This window comes from Cyrtonyx montezumae, unplaced genomic scaffold, assembly GCF_038088225.1.
Source record: "Cyrtonyx montezumae isolate F1298 unplaced genomic scaffold, pur_monq_1.0 scaffold_6, whole genome shotgun sequence".
Classification (NCBI taxonomy): Eukaryota; Metazoa; Chordata; class Aves; order Galliformes; family Odontophoridae; genus Cyrtonyx; species Cyrtonyx montezumae.
The window spans coordinates 12577741-12596553 of record NW_027072067.1 but is presented as its reverse complement, the minus strand read 5'-3'; the positions used below and the strand labels follow the sequence as shown (position 1 = coordinate 12596553).

At 42.3% G+C, this 18813-nt stretch overlaps 1 protein-coding gene across 1 annotated transcript in view; it reads right to left on the bottom strand.

The window, feature by feature from the left end:
• Window positions 1–18813, bottom strand: part of PTPRG (protein tyrosine phosphatase receptor type G) — a 375335-nt gene that overhangs the window by 76875 nt on the left and 279647 nt on the right. The window contains exons 7-8 of the mRNA XM_065749431.1: window positions 17404–17561; window positions 12544–12736 (exon numbers count right to left, since the gene is read on the bottom strand). Coding sequence (XP_065605503.1) covers window positions 12544–12736; window positions 17404–17561 — 351 coding nt within the window. The remainder of the gene's footprint in view (window positions 1–12543; window positions 12737–17403; window positions 17562–18813) is intronic.

Below are 18813 nucleotides of genomic sequence, written 5' to 3'. Positions count from 1 at the left end.
CATTTCCTTCATCTAACAGGCAGTGAAACCTTCCAGCCAGCCTCCAAAAGCTGTGGCTTCCTCACAGTACCCAGAGTGCAGAGGCAGAAGTCAATTCTGGCCGCAGATGCGGTTGGTGGGGTGGTCAGCACAGAACAGCTTAACAAGATGGGAAACCACAGCTTCTGCTCACCACACATGGCCAAACCCAACACTCTCCATGGAAGAGCACACCCTGGCACAAAACCAGCACATAGACTGTATGGGGAGTGGGACACAGAACACAGCCCACTCTCAGCTGCTGCAGAACATACCTTTAAAGCATCTGAAATATGAAGGTCAAGGTACTAATGAAAAACACTAGATGGCACTCATATGCTATCTATAAAGTCTATCATTCACTTTCCAACTACAGAGTTTAGATTTTTTACAAGCTTTAAAAGATCATGTTGAAAATACACAATTCAAGACAGATTCTCACATTCACTTTCCAAATATAAACTCTGAACCAAGAAAATTCACTTGGAACACACCTAAATACATGTGTTGTGGCAAAGGAGATGGTAACTTTTGACAGGGAAAGTCAAAGTGTCACCAGTCCACCACACTGACACTGTTCCAGTTATTTTTCCCAAAAGGACTTTTTCATTTAAAGCCAGCCCATTCAGCTTGGATGCACACTGCAGGTAGGTGACTGGGTATATATCTGGACACTATCTATAGAGTCTCAGTTGTACTGAGAAGTCTGTTTCTAGGCTGGGAGTTCCAGGTTGGTCTTCTAGCTCTGCTGCTGCATTGCTGAAATAAGTTACAGTTCCTAAATAAAAAAGATAGAATGCTGTACACACCAATATTACCAATACAACATAAAAACACCCAAGAGCTTCATCCCGCTGGCAATGCAGTTGAATGCTGAAGGGCACAGTGTAGAGTGGGCATGGATCTGGCTCTGAGGGCACAGCTGAGAGCAGTCACCGCTGCTGGGATTTCAGGGCTTTGAGGTCCTTGGTATGCCTCTCCATGTTCACCTCCTTCTGCTGAGATTGTCAGATCGATTCTCCCTTACATCACTGTTTACTGATAATGGCACCAATAAATCATAGCTGCCCCCTCTGAAGCCCTTTGTCATCACAGAATTACTCCTCAAAATGCCATGCCAGCCTCCACGGCTCCTCTTAATCACATCCAATCAGAGGTGGTACCTAGGGTGAAGGACTACCCAGACCTAAAAGCCCTAGTCCTCCTTCTCCACAAGGATATTCAGAGATTTATACAATTGAAGTCATCACGCATCAAGCTGTTTTAGAAATAATTCAACCAGTTAACCTTCATGATGACAGAGATTACCGTAATTGCATGCCCCTCTCAACCACCCCAAGTGCTTTTTCAGACCACGACCCTAAGCCACCCAAGACAGAGGGGGCTGCTACGTCCTCTGTTCCACACCACTCTTTGCAGCCAGGATCCACACAACTCACAACAGCTCATGACAATCAGAGGAGAGAAGCAGACATGTCCCAAGGGTAAATGGAGACATACAGGATCAAGGTTAAGACACCCTCTGCGACTGCATGGTGATCCAGGGATATGGGCACCTCCAGCTGCTCAATGACTGCAAGATTTCACCGAGACATGTGCTGACGTTTTCACCAGGGACACTGTATGACTGGGGCACGCTGCCTTCACAGCCAGCCAAAGGGAGACTGAATCTACTCTGCTGCTATTTCACAGTAAATAATGTTAAAAACTTTCTATGACTTAGTATAACTTTGTTTCAGTTCCTCGGAGGCACTTAGAAGAACCGGATGTAATTAAGTAATAACCAACGTTTTCTTTTTCTATTCTCTGACTTTTTTTTTTTTTCTTTTTTACAGCTTATGAATGGGCAAAAAAAAAAAAAAAAGAAAATCCTTTTTATAAAATGAAACATATGGTTTTATTAATTTAACCAAACCTGTTCAGGACACAATGGAATAAAAAACATTTGATCCAATAATTCAATTTGATGATTTAATTAAAGAGATGTATAATAACGTAGCAAATGTCTGAAAAGCAAGAAAAAATGTAATGATTTGTCCATTTATAAAACAAGTGGCATTTTCCACAGACATAATTTTCCTTTCAATATCCTGTGTGCCTTGGATTTGCAGTAGAAGATTAAAAAAATTGTGGCTCTTCTCTTTCTTTTCTATTTTTTTTTTAACACTGAAGAGCTTCTACTGATTCTACCAAATGCGTGGCTGAAGGACAAACAGAAGCAGAAAGAAGTTGGATCGGGGGGAGATGCGTGAGTGTTCCTTGGGATTGAATCAGAATACAGAAAACAGAGACAGAGTGGGCTGGTGAGTTGGTCAATGTCTTCTTTTAACCAGGCAACGTAAGCAAAGAATCCAATGAACTCGCAATGTGCTTCAGAAAAAATACGAACGAAGCCCAAGAACCTACACCACTTCACACTGAAATGACAGATTTCTGCTACTTTTAGAGAAAGTATTACTAATATTCCATGTTAAATTTGGATCCTATGGGATAAGAAAAATATAAAGGGAGATTTCAGGATGTCTTTCTGTGGTATAATGGTGAGGCACTGGCACAAGCTGCTCACGAGGTGGTGGAGTCATCGTCCCTGGATATGTTCAAGAACTGCAGAGATGTGGCACTGGGGGACGTGGTTGGTAGGTATGGTGGGGATGGGTGATGTAAGACTGGATCTTAGTGGTGTTTTCCAACCTCAATGATTCTATGAACACAGAGCATAGATACTTGAACTAGCTCTGTGTAGGTCTAGGATGATACCAAAGCCATGATGGAGGGCAGGCAGACTGCCTGTGCCAGGTCCAGGATGCAGAACGGCCGCTCTGGGGCTATGGGAACGTGTCTGGCGGGCTCAGCAGGATGGGACATTTGCTGCACCAAGGACACATTGTGCAGTAATGCCCTGAGTGCAGCATGTCCCGGACCTCTAGAAATAAAGCCCAAAAGCTCACTCAAGCTTAGCGAAAACCTGTTTGCCTCTTGCAGACAAATGCAGAATGCTAATACAGTCCTAAGCACGGCTAGGCCAGCCACACAGCACAGAATTATTTTCTTCATGTTAAAAACATTCCAATGGGCTGGAACAAAGAAAATTAATTTAACAACTCCACATTCATCTCTTCCATAATTTGATTTGTGTGTTGTATTTGGCTACGTAACCTCCACGAGGTTTTCCTAACTGGAGCCTGATAAAGCTTAATCCAAAAGCTTCTGGCAGCTCCATTTCACAGAGCTGAAAGACAAAAAGGGAGCTTATCATTCTGCAAAAATTAACCACTGATATTTAGATACACCCATGACTGCAGAAAGGGCATGTCAGAGAGATTATGACAGCTTCCCTTTCTTGTTTGTTTGTTTGTTTTCAAAGGCAGCCTACATTTCTCTTTCAGAGAGAGAAAATGCAAAATCAGCCAAGCTTTCTGGGTTTCATTATGATTTTTGCATATGCTACCTGTGGTTATAAGAACTACTTAGGGAAAGCGTGAGAGAGCACAGCAGCTATATATGGGGTTATTTCTTGTACATCTTCTCCCTGTAACACAGGTATCTCACATGATGAATCCAGTGGTATTGAGCTCAGAGGGATTTATAAAATCCTCTAAAAATATTCCAAGTTAGCTTTTCTGTGCATAAAAATGTCACCACTTAAAATGCAGTTATTTCTAGCTGTGCTATGCCCTCTTTTGGAAAATCCCACTCTCTCCCTCCTGCTTCATGTCTCAGCAATACAAACCTGCCATTTCTCTTCCTTGGTATCATGGGATATATGCATTGAGTGATGGAACTCTGACATTTTTCTGCACAGAAAAGCAATGTCCCAGTGAAGTCCTGAATCCCTCGTCGTGAGATGAGCAGGGACCTTCTGAAGCAACTCATACACATGGGGAGGAAACAATTGCATATGGGGATGTGCCCACAGAGCACTACTGCCTGAGGACTGCTCAGAGGCAGCTAAAAGACAGCGACAAGAGTCTTGTGTTGCTTAGGTCTGCAGCTGCTGGCTGGAAGGTGAGAGGGGTTTCACTTCTCATTTTTCTCACCTGTTTCAGACATATATGGGACTGGTGGCATGAAACTGTGTTCTTCCATTGCAAAGGAGGAGCAAACCAGGTGGGGCATTTTTCCCCATAAGGTTAAGAGAGGAATATGTGAGAGGTCAATAGGAGGCTGCATACTTTTCTTCCTCATAGGGCAAACAAGGGGGCAGCCAAGCTCTTGAGGCAGAGAGGGTGCTTATTTCCCCTCAGCTTCAGCCCTGGGAAGGAGCTGGAAGAGATGAGTCTACAGGACAGAAGGAGCCCTTGCTGCCACTGCTGTAGGGATGCTCAACTCAGACATGAGTTTCCCATTTGATGTCAGAGGAGCCTGCAAACAGCATCACTGATGCCTGTGCTATTGGCAAAATACCGTGCCGAGCTTGGCAGCATGCAGAAACCCGACTGCAGACAAGACAAAAGCAATGCCACTACCAGCAAAGGGAAGAAAAATGCTTCCCACAATATGTATGCACACACATGTATTCCTTCTCATAATCAGGCCCTCAAAACTTTCAATACATTTACACTTGCTTTAATGCTATGCCAACATAATCATGGTACCAGTGGTGATACAGTGCCAGCCCCAGCTGCCTTGTGTTGGTGCTACTCGATGGAAATGCCTGAGAAGGGAATCTGACCCATGACAAACAACAGCATTCTTTTGGCTGTCTGATTTAATCTTGGAGTTCAGCAAGGGCTGTGCTCCCAGAGGATAACAAATCGACTACTAGGATCATATGCAGAGACAACACATGCTCTAATACATAGAAAAGTGCTATGAGGCATACTTAGAACATTTTCGCCCTACTCCTTTTACTAAATGTGTGCAATTCTTTTCTTTGCTTTAGTGTATGCTGTTAACTTCCTGCAGTACTTATAAATGACATTATTAATATATAAGGATAATTGCTTTAAAGAGAAGCAAGCATTTTTCCTTTACCTTTGCCTGCACTTTGCCAGCAGGCATTTGCAGGCTCTGGAGCATGCTATACACGCAAATATTTGTGTTGATCTACTTCAATCCACGGGCAGAATGTAGCTAGGAGACAGACTATTTATCTTCCCTGCTCTTACCTTTCAGTATGCTTCAAACAAGGCTGTTTCTTAAGGTGTAAGGGACACTGACAGATCCTGCACTTGTTTTTTGAGCCCCATGAAGTAACCTCCTGAGCTAAACGCCACGTGGGGCATTGCTGGCCCAGCAGCACTGGGCAGGCTGGCTTTGCCCCTCTTCTACCTGCCAATTTCCCGAGGTGAATGTATAACCAGCATTTGGAGCACGTTTGATTCATTTCTGTATGGCTCTTTCTAGCATTTGAGTTTCCATGGCATCACAGCAACAGATCCTATTTTTCTGAAAGGCATGGATTATGTGTTTTACTAGGTTGTGTGTTTGAGCCCAAATATTTCATATAGTTCGCAAACAGTGCTCTACAGCTGTGGCCTGAATCCTTGAATCCTCAGCAGGAGCAGAGCAGCCTTGCTCCATCAGATGCCACACTGGGCTAAGCTGACGTCTGCTGGGGATTGGCACTGTGAGCTCTGTGTTTATATTGCACACACATACATGCACACAAAGGGTGCCCTGTGTTTAAAATGAACATCTATGTCCTTATATAGACAGTGTGTCTGATGTAACATGTGGAATCATGTTTAGTGGCATGTGCTGAATCCATGTGGGGAGCATGAGGGATTTCCTGCTGGATGGATGCGAACCTGCTGTGTTGGCCAAACTGTCCTTTCCAGTGTCCTGGCAAGGGCTGCTTGGGCCAGGAAGCATAGGAGGAATGAACCAATGGGGCCAGGAGAGCATCCTGGTACCTGCCTCAGGGGTACCCAAAATGAGTATGGGAAAGTGGCTTCCCTTCTGTAGCTTTTGCAGGCTTTTCCAATGAGAAAGATGCGCTGCAGTCACAGTACAGTCCAATGTACAGCCAAGGCTGAAATTAAAATCAGTCCTTCTGTGGTCCACTGTGGACCAGTGGGCAGGCAGTACAGAAACGAATTCCACAGAGGTTTAAGTGGAACAAATCATCCAGTTCTCTAACATGTACTTAGCTTGTACACAGCTACAGTGGCAGCTATGAACCCAAACCATGTTCCCTTTCACTTTCTATTCCTCCTGCTCTTTTGGTTACGCTTTCATAACATATAAACAAGTGCAAGCAGTTACTTACTGCTTATTAATAAAGCTACTGGCATGCTGTCCACTACATTCAGGTACATACTCGTGCAACTTCACAAAGGTTACAGTAGGTGAAAGCAGAAGCCTATGGAATAGTCACTGCAAAGGCAAACATGAGGTCAGGTATATGCACCACACCTTTTTTATGCCTGATTTCCTTTCAAAATGGGCCACATTTTCTCCTGCAGTGCTTTGTCTCCTACCTAACTAAAAGGAGACTCTTTAGGGTACAGATGCCTGTCCTCTTCCACTTCAGCACTGTGCGCTCCAAGACAACAGTGTACATGAGGATCAAGAATTGTAGGTCAAGACATGGATGAGAAAAGCAAATCTGAGGTGGAACAGAAGAGGCACGCAGAAGGAGCAGACTGATTTCTGCCTAAAGAGACTACAGCGGGTACCCAAGGTGCATGTCAAAAGGGACTACCAGCAGGGAATACACCTGCTCACAGCTCTGAGGTGTAGTGGCAGCTGGGCAAGTGTACAGTGCAGGAAGATGCAGGGCAAGCAATTAGCAGTGTGGTGTTACCACCCTCAAGTGCAACCTTTCGCACCCAGTCAGCCTGCTGTGCCAACCAGAATCCTAATAATGATACATAGATTCATCTGCACCAGCACACAGCAGTAGGGCGCTGACCTGATTAAAGTACCCAGTTCATGAAAGAGGAATGGAATGGGAAAGGGCAATCTTCATAACAATATGAAATCAAGAAGTAGGAAAATTCCAGACACCTAAGGAAAGGGGAAAGGAGTTATTAATCTATGAGGAAATCAACCTGTAAGACTGATTCTTCCAAAGAGCAACAATCAAGTGGTAAACATGCCATAAATTAACTAAAAAGGTTCTTGCTCATTTGCATTTCCCTTAAGATATTTAAAGAAAATAAATAGTATCATTTCACTTTAGCAATTCCATCTTAAGACATCAATAAAGTTTGATTTTAAATTTACATTTACAATGCTGTTATTTCAGAGAGGACATTACAGTTATGCTATACACTGTTTTTTGTCCATTTAGGTTTGAATAAAATATATACATTCTATAGGAGCAGAATTTGCCTGCTAATCCCCTTTCTGGCCTCCCAGAGAGAACCCGAGGGCATGAAGAGACCATGAAGTTGTTTTGAGTAAGTTCTCATAAAACATGAGCATTTAGAAAGCAAAAACAAATTACTGGGAGTAATAACAAAGGCTCTAAATGAGGCAAATAACTCGTTCTCATTGAGAAATACTGCCATCAGAGCTCTACACTATCTGTCTCAGAATGGCAATGTCACTGCACTGCGCTTAATCTCCAGCAAAACTTAAGACTTTAGATAATGCTGCAGTGGAGATGCACTCTAACTAGCAATAGGACAAGAAGTGATGAACTGAAGTTGCACAAGCATTCAGGTTGGATGTTAGGAACAATTTCTTCTCCAAAAGGATGGTGATGGCACAGGGAGGTGATGGAGTCACTGCCCTACAGGTGTTCAAGAACTGTGGAGTCACTGGGCATGGTGGGGGTGGGATGGGGTTGGACTTGGTTGTCTTAGAGATCTTTTTCATCCTTAATGGTTCAATGATTCTGTGATGCAGTCCAAAACAATGATGCCATTCCAAAATTCCACAATACCTTCCTAGGAAGCCTTGGTTTCTCTTCCAGTGTCAGAAGCTGTGAAGTAGCAAATAAGAACTGAACTGTTTTGCTCAAGCAGTGCCATATCTTCGACTGCAGGTCGAAAGCAGGAGCTGTACCTGCAGAGCAAACTCCAAGTACCTTCTGGGTAGTTTTAGTGGCACTAGGTTACAATGATTTCCAAATGGTATCACTGCAGCTTACGAAGAGCACTAAGGGAAATGATCACCTGCACACTACTAGAGAAATGTCCCAGCTGTTAGAGTTCCAAGCTAAGTTCTACTACAGTGAATTTATGACTGCTTATTATTTAACTTAGTCTAGGATCATAATTAAAGATGGTACTCTTAAGGTGAATTCCCACTGATGGGAAACAGCATCATTTGAGACTCCAGCAAAGAGTAATCAGACACCTTTGGGGAAGTAATCAGGCATCTGTGAAAGAAAACTCTGATGTCAAGAGCCCCTCACATGGGATGCTTGTTTAAGTGTTGGGAGGCTTGCAGTAAGTTTAATGAGATAGAAAGGTTATAGGTTTTTTTTTTCTCGCAGAGTTAAACAGAAGAACCAGCATTTGATGGTCCTAATTAGTAGGGCAAAATAAAATAGGCAAATATTACTGTACATGGGGTACATCCTGAAATAGGGAAATGAAACACCTTTTCCTCCTGAGCTTTCATACCTCCATCTAACTGAAGCAGCTAAGGTTTTGTAAATATCTCTCTCCTTCATGGAACAACGTAGGGAAGTACCAAAGAATATGCAGAATCAGGTCCTTGAACAGGACAGGCTTTTACATGAGAAGTCTATACACTAAGAGTGATGTACACCACAAATCTGATAAATAATTAGCTCTAACTATTCGAGAGCTGCCCATGAAAAGCCATGAACACAATGCATGATGATACAATTCTGAGCCAAAGAGGATAGGACTGATAAGAAAGGAGAACATTTTAACAAAGTAGTTATTTGCAAAAAATCAAGCACTGCCACTGGCTGCTATCCACAGTATCTGGTGAATATTTTACAAATACACTCACGGTTCAATACGTCTGTACAGAGAGCCTCAAAATTTCCAAAACTTTATATTAAGTGGTAGTGTAACACTGATGAGTCCTCTGGTATGGTGGTTTATTATCTATCCACCAGCTGTTATTACTATATAGCTGTACTGTGTGTATCTTGAATGGTGTATTTCAGAAATATTATATTTAAAGGCAGTCTGTATGGTTTCTTAAAACAGCTCTAGGGTCAACTTCAGAATTAAGTTCAGTTCACGGGCTCTGATTTAGCAGAGATCTAATGCGTAGGCTTTTAGCTCAGGCATACGAGCAGTTCTCAAGAGAACTGCTTTAAATTGGCTTTTGTGAACAGGAGGAAGGAATGAGATAACAGAACCAAAGAAAACTCTTCTTACTGAAAACTAACACAAAAGAGAAACAAGAGTTTCCACTCTCAACTGAAACCCTCTACACTATTTCAAGGAAACTAGAATATTTTCACCATCTTGTATTCTGGTTGTTGTAAACAGTGTCGTCTCCCTTTAATGTCTCTTTAAAATTAAATAATAAGAGGAAAAGGAGAGTAACTACGGAAGAAAAGATGCGGCATTCACATTTGGCTAACAAACTGTACCCAAATTCATTGGAGCCTGTTCTGTGACCTGAGATGGCTTTGATAAAAAGGAGAAAAGACATTCCTGTTTGCTGCCAAAGCTTTCAGGATCCCACATTTATCAATGGACAACTGCAGAGCTTCATTGCCTTGCGCTGATCTGAAGCTCGCTATTCACCGGGGAATTCTGAAAATTATTCTGAACATTATGCAAATGGTTCTGGGCACATTTTCCTCCAAACTAAGAAAGGCTTACATAACAAATGCTGCACTGTTTTCTAGATTAGCAATACTGCCCACAGACTTAATAGTGTGTGACAGAAGAAACAAATTGCAAAAATTCACACCGACAAACAAATCCAAACTTCCCCTCCAGAGCTGAGGACCATCACAAAACATACCACCTTGCAGTAAGCAAAAGACACATTTTCATGACCTTGCCTTCTTCTACAGCATCCAAACTTAAGCCCAGGAGAGTATACAGGAGGTAACATGTGACAGCCACTGGTCACACTGCTTAATGCAATGTGGAAAGCATTGAGATGCAACCGTGAGGTGTGCAGAAGATTCTGCATAAAATAAATTTGTTATGCTAACCCCATGCTCTTCTATTTGTATGCTAGACTGTCTGGCTGAGCAGAACTCTGTATTCAGCTTCTCAGTACTTGTGCATGAATGACATTGTATAAAGAGGTACTGTATTTACTAGCTGAATAAACAATAGGTTTTGCTTTCACTCAAGTATTATGACTTCAACTCATTTTATTTATGTGTCAGTAGTTCAGAATGCACAGTGGTCCAGGCACATCATCACTGTTCACCTTTGTCAAAGAAGAGGCCAGAAACATCCACGTTGTTATATCTCTAGAATGGCTATAACTCATCCCTGTAACCTTTGGAGGATACGCAACAATTCATTTTGTGTTAGCAACACTGCAGCAATCTATTTATTTTTAAATTCATGAAAAAAAACCACACCTATTTTCAGTGTCCCCTGGTGTGCACACAGCCCAAATAGTGACAAGCTGACAGAGCCAGTACAAACAGATTGGCTGGCCAGCCATTAGCTTCCCATAGCAAAAGCTCGAGGGAAAAAGAAATCACTGACTTTAGCATCATCATCCCTGCCATTAGATGGCACACTGAATGTTGTCAGATCACAGGAATGGGAGTCTGTAACTCCCTACCTGAGAGTCTCTAAGAAGCATGATGTAAGCTCTGGCTCCCAGGGAGGCATGAGTACAGTGATCATAGGACCTGGGAATGCTGGGAGAGGACCCCAGGAGCACTTTCTCAGGAAACCAGTCCCCAGGCATATCAGATGTTAAGCACCCATCTACCAAACTATCCAAGCATGGACCAATGTTTATGCAGCTCCCTCGAACCAGTGAACTGGCTTGTATCATGTTAACTAAGACACGTGCACTTGGCAGATTCTGAGTCGTTAAGAGTCCATAAGGAGCAAAATCAGTGAGAAACCTTCTGGTTACTTCAAGAGCCCCTTCAAAATCAATCCTTCCAAGTTCAAGGTGACCCCATTAACTACAGACCTTAGCATTCATAATGCCCATAATCGTGGGTTTCAGTCATTTACTATGTGGGGTAAAAATCATCTAAAACATTTTTATAATCTTAAAAACTTCCAGTGAAGAAAGGAACATTTGGGCACATGGCCAAAGCAGTAAAATCTTGGATATTATACCATGCATACCAGCAGTACCTTGGCTGCACTCAAAATAATAACTAGACAGTTTTGTCACTTTTAACATAACCTAACCTATTAACTTTAATCACTGTTCTGGGTAAGTAATATGTACATAGGATACAACTGAAGAAATAAATATTGACACATGTTGTTGTTAAAACACTGATTGAAAACTGCAGACTAGAGCATCAGAGCGTAGCAGGGTCTCTTCAATCCCAAGATCTCCTTCTCACTTCTGATGCAAATTCTCCGTCCCAAGGCTGCCTTTAATGTAAATGGGGTTTGTGTACGTGTATATTATATATATAAAAATAAGCACGCTCAAAGAATAATGAGCGCTGAGAAATACACTCTTTCAGCACTCTCGTGGGAAGGTGAGGCTGCTGAATGCAGCTGTTTTCATGATTCACATCTGAAAACTACACACCATGGGCCTGGCCAGGTGAAAATGCCAGGTATGCAAGGGCAGCTTGTAAATCTGGTTAGCTATTTCCTCCTGGCAAACTGCCCCCTTTCTTTTAACTTTACTCAGGACTGGTTAAGCACCATGCGCTTCTCTGACTGAAGACTGGGAACTACATGTCATTTCTCCTGCCTACAAATAACAGCAGTCAATAAAATAAAGGCAAATAAAGGCAGTAAATGATATTTATTTCTAGTCTTATTTTATCCTGCACACATTTCTCTCAGAATTTTTGATGTGTTCCTCTAGCCAAGGCTGTCTGTGCCAATGCAACAACTGCAGCCTCCCTCCTGCCCCCTCCAGCCTGCTCATTATCCAGTGTCTGACAGAAGCAAGCACCAGCTGCTCTACAAAAAAGCACATGAAACACTTCAGCGAGATATTATGAAATCACCTGTCTATAAGGAAGAGAATTTTTTTCCCCTAGTCACCATTACCTAAAGGTTGATATAAACTTTTGATTAAAAGGTTGGTGTTTCTTTAGAAAAAAAAAGAAAATCATAACCACATCTGGATACCCTATTTTCCACTCAAACACCCAATGAGCCAGTGCTAATGGGGCTAAACTTTTACCTGTGAGCCTTTTCCTTAGCATTTCTTGTTGTCAGGCACCTCTAAGGCCCTACAGCCAGTTGGCAGAACAGGGACACCAGCTGTTTAAGACTTGCATATCTGGGCCTTTATCTACATGGTACCTCATGACAACGAGCTTCACGAGTAACTGCAGGCATGCATAGGGTTAGTTTATTTGTTGATATTTACCAGCAGAGAATACCTGCATGCACTGCATTATTTCTTCCACAGCTCACAGCTGTCCTCAACATAATTTAATGACAAATTTGAAAAGAAATAATAATAAAAAAAATCTCTCATTAGTTGAGTGCAAAAGGTATAAGTGTAATCTACCTTTGGAAGCTTCTGTGCCCAGTGGATTTTCCAAGATGTCTGTCATGTCTTGGCTCCACGCATCCTTCACAGCAGACTTAGACACCTTCCTGTTGTTCAGGCTTTGCTGTGGTCGGAAGTTATTCCTCAGGTACTCCACGGACTTGACGTGGTCTTGTTGCTCAGTGGTGAATATGGAATAGAAAGCTTCCAGCTGACCATCATGGCAGGGGAGAGAAAGGACATTAATTAGAAAACAATGTGGTGAAATCTGGATGGCTGATAAGAGAGTAAAATGGCAGGAAGTGTTGATGCCAAGACTGATAATCCCTGTGGGAAGTCAGGCTGCCCACTGAAATCACTGCCAACCGCCTTATCTCAGCACAGGGCTTATCCTGCCTAACAGAGGAGAAGACCTTTGAGCAACTCATGGTTGTCTGTCATGGGCAAGAAAACATTTGCCCTTAAACCTGTTGTCTGGAAGGACTGTGTGTGTGACAGCCCTGCCAAGCCCTTCTCACTGCTGGCATTGCTTTGTTTTGCAGCACCACGCCAAAAAATGTTTCCACCAAAAAGCACTTTCCAGGAGAGGGTGATGTTACCTTATCTCTTATGGGATGGACACCCAAACCCTGAGCTGACTGACACACAAGTGGAATTACCTCATGACTCTCAGCTTTGAGCACCCTGACCTCACTGCCATCCACTGCTCCCTGATTCTGCTATGGGGTGAGAAATTATCACAAAACACAGAATGGGCACAGTTAGCATACATTCCTCTGGGAGTAAGTTTTCTCAGCTGTATTCAGATTTGAGCTATTTTCAATGAAATGTATTAACCTGTAAGAAAGAACTGTAATTGGGAAACTTTTCTGTTACTTTGGATCTCCGCATTTCTTAGAACAAAATTTCTAGCAAATTAAGATGAAAATATTTTCAGCTAATGTTCTCACAGCTATCAAGGTCAGTACAGCATTTACTAATAGCTTGTTATCATTCAGGTCAAGAACTGGAATTAGTTATGTCACTGCTGGAAAGGCTGAGCAAGACAGAGCAGAGAAAGATTCACTGCTGATATTGTTTACATCAACATCAATTACATATATTGATAGTATAGATTTGGAGAGTACAGAATCTGGCCCGAGACTTTAAAAAGGACTTGCATTACACTCATGGTTTAATGGCAGGTCACTGTGAACACAACATCCTTTTCATTAAGTGCTTCTGTTCTGAAAGTATGGAATAGAGCCTAAGAGTCTTGAAACTTCTAAGTGGGAAAAATTATCATGGCAGCCTCAGCTGATGGTGCTGATAAAAATAATCAAAGGACAGTGTAACAGAACTGGGATACTCCACTGAACCAAGAGGAGCTCACTGCCGATATTTAATTTCCCTTCAAAACAGTAAACAGAAACTCCTTTCTGCTACTGCTGTCCAGCTGGCCAGTTCTGCTGGGCTGGATGATCCTTGTTACTGGGCTGAAATCTGTGAAACTTCTCCAACCCCTACAGGCAAGTAGAGTCAATTTTCACACTTTTCATTTCAAAAGTCAGTCTCCATGGAGAGAGGATGCACGCTGGGCTGGCTAATGGGGAAATATATAGGAATACCTCCGTGAGTAGAGCATGGTCAACAGGAGGGAGAAAGGATGGACCTCAGTGCTCCTGAGTTGGAAGCTGTGCACCAACATGCAATACAAGGGAAATGAGCCTCACAATGGGCAGTCAATTCAAAGGTAACAGCACATCCTTGTACATTGTCAGCAGCAACTTCCCCTTGAGGACAACTGCTCTTACAGTACAAGCAGGGAGCCCAAAGCACAGGGAGAGTGGGCAGCCAGCAGGGAGGTGACAGCTGGTGGCCAGCTCCATCTCAGGCAGGGGACCCGGGTACTGCTTCAAGCTTCCAGTGCCTGAACTGATGGTGGGGTTTGGACTGTACTTCTGCATCTGAGATGAATGTCATATTCCCAAGCTCTCTGCTGTAATTTTCTCTCTGACTCTTAAGAGAAAGATGTCAAAAGAATCTTGAAATCTCTGTGCTAATTATTAGTACAAAGTACTCAAGATCGTTGATAGATGGGTTAAAAGGAGAGGTTAAGAGGGCCGTTATCTTACACTTTTGTCTTAAGAAAGAAAATAGATGATCTTGCTAAGCCCCATGCTCCTATATGACCTTCCAAAGACACACTGACTGTAACTCCATAAACATTTGCCTATGATTTCTACTCCATGCTGGAGAACCAGTTCTGACAAAGGCAACTAACAGGTCTTTAAGTTACTCAGTAAAAGTTCATGAACTGCATAGCAACCGTTCCTCGTCAAGTCAAGGCTCTAGGCTTACACTTCCATGACATTAATTGAATTTTTAAACTTTCAATGAGAACTTTTAAAATATTTTCTTCTGCCATGTTACCTTGGGGAGGTATAATTGCATTTTAACAACTGCCAGTTCAAATATGATTTTTAACCTTCCCCTTTTTATGTGTTGAAGTATATATAAGTCATTTCAACTTCATTTTCACTATAAAAATATTATCTACCACAAATGAGAAATTAATTGATCTATAGCTGCCAGGGAAAAAATAAAGAAAAGATCTACAGTCAAGGAGCTACACTCATGCTCTTCAAGGAGTATAAGAGCTCCTGTTCAGAAGAAGAAATCAAAAGCTGTTATAAGAGTGTTGTAGATACACGGAAACCTGATATAAAATTCCAAGTCATGTAATTACAAACCATTAAAGCCTGATGGCACAGTGTTCTAAGGGCTAGATATAAAAATGGTAATTAAAAATACTAAAACTGTTATAAGCACAATGAGATACTCCGAGGTATGCATTATGAGAGATAATGCTGTGCTTTGGGTCACTGAATGCACTTAGCTTTACAATGCATCTGCAGGGTGACACGGCTTGTCCTCTTTTGTTGTCTAATTATCGGGAGAGATGATGATGATGGAGCACCGAGAATATAACAGAGAAGCCTCTACAAATGGACCACTTCAGAACTGTCCTTTTTACAGCAAGATAGTTTGCACACAAGCAAGGATTTAATTGGAACAGCAACAAAGCTTAAACAATATCACTTTCCTCCTCTGGGATTACAGACTATTTCATGGGGTTTGTGATAAAGAAGGTTAAACTGTGGCAATGGATTATACTGCACCGTTTCTGTTAGAGGAACAAATAATAATCATAGCAATGGCAGAGTGGCAGGCTCTTAAAATACACCCATCCCCAGAGCTGCCAAGGGGGAGATTGTTATTATTTATTCCACGTGTGTTGTAGTTCAATGAAAGCCTGTCTCCACACAGAATACCCAGTCCTTCAGCCACACACACACATGCATAAAGCAGAACAACGCCAAATTTTAAAGGCTTTTCTTGGCAGAGTTACTATTGTACAGCATAGGAAAGAAATGATGCCAGGATAAAGTACCTTTATACCACGGTAGGGGTTGCCAGCATTTAACAGCTTATTTGCATTTGCTAAATCAGAACAAGAAGAAAAAAGTGCATGACCCACCCGACTTGTACACAGGGGCATACACAGGGTATAAAACAGAGTGCGGATCAGGCCTCATGGCCACCCGATAATAAACAGTAAAGTTAGTGATGTAGTGAAAAGCTACAAGGGATTGCAAGTACCCTGCAGGCAAGGACAGAATTCAGAATGATCCTGACAATCAGAGAAACTGCCTGAAAAAGACAAAGGGTCTGATTCAACGTGCAGAAAGTCCCACGCTTTGGCCAGAATCGCTGCCTGCATGACCACATGGTGCTCACCCAGCAGCACTGCTAGAGAGAGCTCTGGAGAAGGCATTTAGGAAAAGGGTTCCTGTTGGCTACCATCAACATCATGCTGTTGTGCAAAAGGCATAGTAATGCCAGCACGGGCGGCTCAGCACATGAATCTGCATGTCTCGCGATACCCAGCTGAAGCACTGAGACCTGTTTTGAACATGGCACTTCAAAAAAGAGTGACCGGGTCCACAGGAGAAGCAATAAGATGTAGGAAATACGAAGACTAGCCCGGATCAGGGGCACAGCAACCACCTTCCACCCTTTTGGAATCTCTGAGACCCAACATCATTCAGTCATCACCACTCACTGAACCACTTGCTTATGTTTTACAGGATTAGTGTGTTGAAAATCTTTGTTTTCAGTGGCTCAGGCTAGATGAATGAAAGACTAACTTTAGCAGGACAGCTTTCTAAGGACAACAATCTTAAAACATCGGAAATATGCTTAACTGGTAAACATTTGACTATATTTATCCATTGCTTTACTGGGAGCATTCTCCAGGCAAATCCGAGACATGGGGTCTATCTGCATTACAAGCTGCTATGTGCTAATTTTAAAGATCTGTGCACCAGTTCTCTAAGTACATAATGGCAGTTTCACTGTGCTGCAAAAACAGTTAAGCATGGAGAATTAATGGAAACATGTCTTTCCTAATGTAATTAGTTCGAATTACTAAATCTGAGAACTGAAATCACTCACTTTACTTTGAAAAGAAAGTTTGAATTAAAAAGAATAAAAAGGAACACCATGTAAATATTTACACCATAGCTTAGTTTAATCTTAACAAAAACAATACCAAATAAATCACTGACAGGAAACTAGGTTTCATGTTATGCTGTCTTCCTAAGACTGATGGCTCTTGTTCAGAAACAATATTACAAAAAAAAAATAATAATTCACCAACACTTCCCATTCTGTCAACAGAATTTTTTTGGTTTTAAAACACTGGGTTTGAAAACACCACATTGGAGAGGCTAAATCAGGGACCTGCTTATAGCAGCAGGTTGGAATCAGTGGTCTTCAGAGGTCCCTTTCAACCAAGTAGGATTCTAAGAGATGACACTGATGAACTGAACACACCTGATGGTAAGAAATGGGAACAGGCTTCCGGAAAACGATCCACTCCACGATCTCGCTGCATGGAGGAGTGGTCAGGGAACCTGCGTAGCGGTAGTAACTCCCCAGCGACGTCGGCAGCAGGTCTCTCAGCACAAAGGGATCCAGGAAGGTCTCTTTCTCTGTGGGGGAGTTTGACAAGCAAAATTACGCTTCTTTTTATGATTATTTTTTTTTATTTTTTAACATGTCTTTAAAACAGACGTCACATTGATAGGCAGCCTAGAAAAGTGTAAGGGCAACAACGGATTTCATCATCTGTGTGTAATGAAAGGTGGAAACACCCTATCAGGAGCACTCTGTAAGAGCTGATGTGTTGGTTATTAAAAGAGCATCCAGAACACTAGGCAATCCTATATGCTCCTATTCAGAATGTGTGCAGGTGTGAAATGCCTTTGCTATCTCTGTGCTCTGTGCAAGCATTGAAATGACACTGTATTCAGTGGTTTCAGCACTCAGTGAATTGCTCTTCAGCTTGATGGCAGTGAAGGCATGTCAAAGCCCTACTGGGATGAAGCTGGGCTGCAGTGCTCCCACTCCTTGCAATCAAGACTGGAAGCAGTCAGCACAACACCATAAGAACATTTCAGAGGCAAAAATGCTCTTCCCCCTAACCAAGAAACTCTTTGCTGGAGTCCAGCAGGCTGAAGGATGAGCTCCTTCCAGTAAAGGTAGCAAGCTGGTGGTATTTAACAATGTGAAGATAAATAAATAAATGAAAGGAGGGAACAGCTGCAGGCAAGACAATTTCCTTGCCATCCCTGTGCATTTATCCTCCACACTTTATGTTGACTCACTCTCAATCTGTGCAAAGGTGTTCACTTCCTCAGGGCATACTGACACCTGAGGCTCTCTTATACATCTCTATCCCTCACATATTCTTAGTGCCTCAAACAAAAAACTGCATTCAGGTAGCAGCAACTTTCTACCTCGTCAGTCCTGCTGGGCAGCTGACCTGATCTAGTGCTTGGTTTAGTGGGTGGCAACTCTGCCCATGGCAGGAGGGTTGGAACTGGATGATCTTTGAGCTCCCTTCCAACCCAAGCCATTCTGTGTTTCCATGATCTTCCATTCTCCCACTAATTGTCAACAGGTCTGTAAAGTTTTTGCAGTTCTCACTGTTCCAAAATATGAGTAATTCTGTGAAAAAAGTACACCACTTCATTAACCTTTTCTTTCCCTCTAATGCAAGCAGATATCAACAACTGCTGCACATGCAAAAAAGAAGCAAGCAAAGAACAACGCATCTCTTCACAGCATACCTTCAGAAAAAAGTGTGTTCAGGTAACAAATAGTAAAATACACATGATTGGCCAAAGTTCAAACAGAACTAATCAAGAAATCATAATCACAGCAAAAGGTCGCATTTAATTT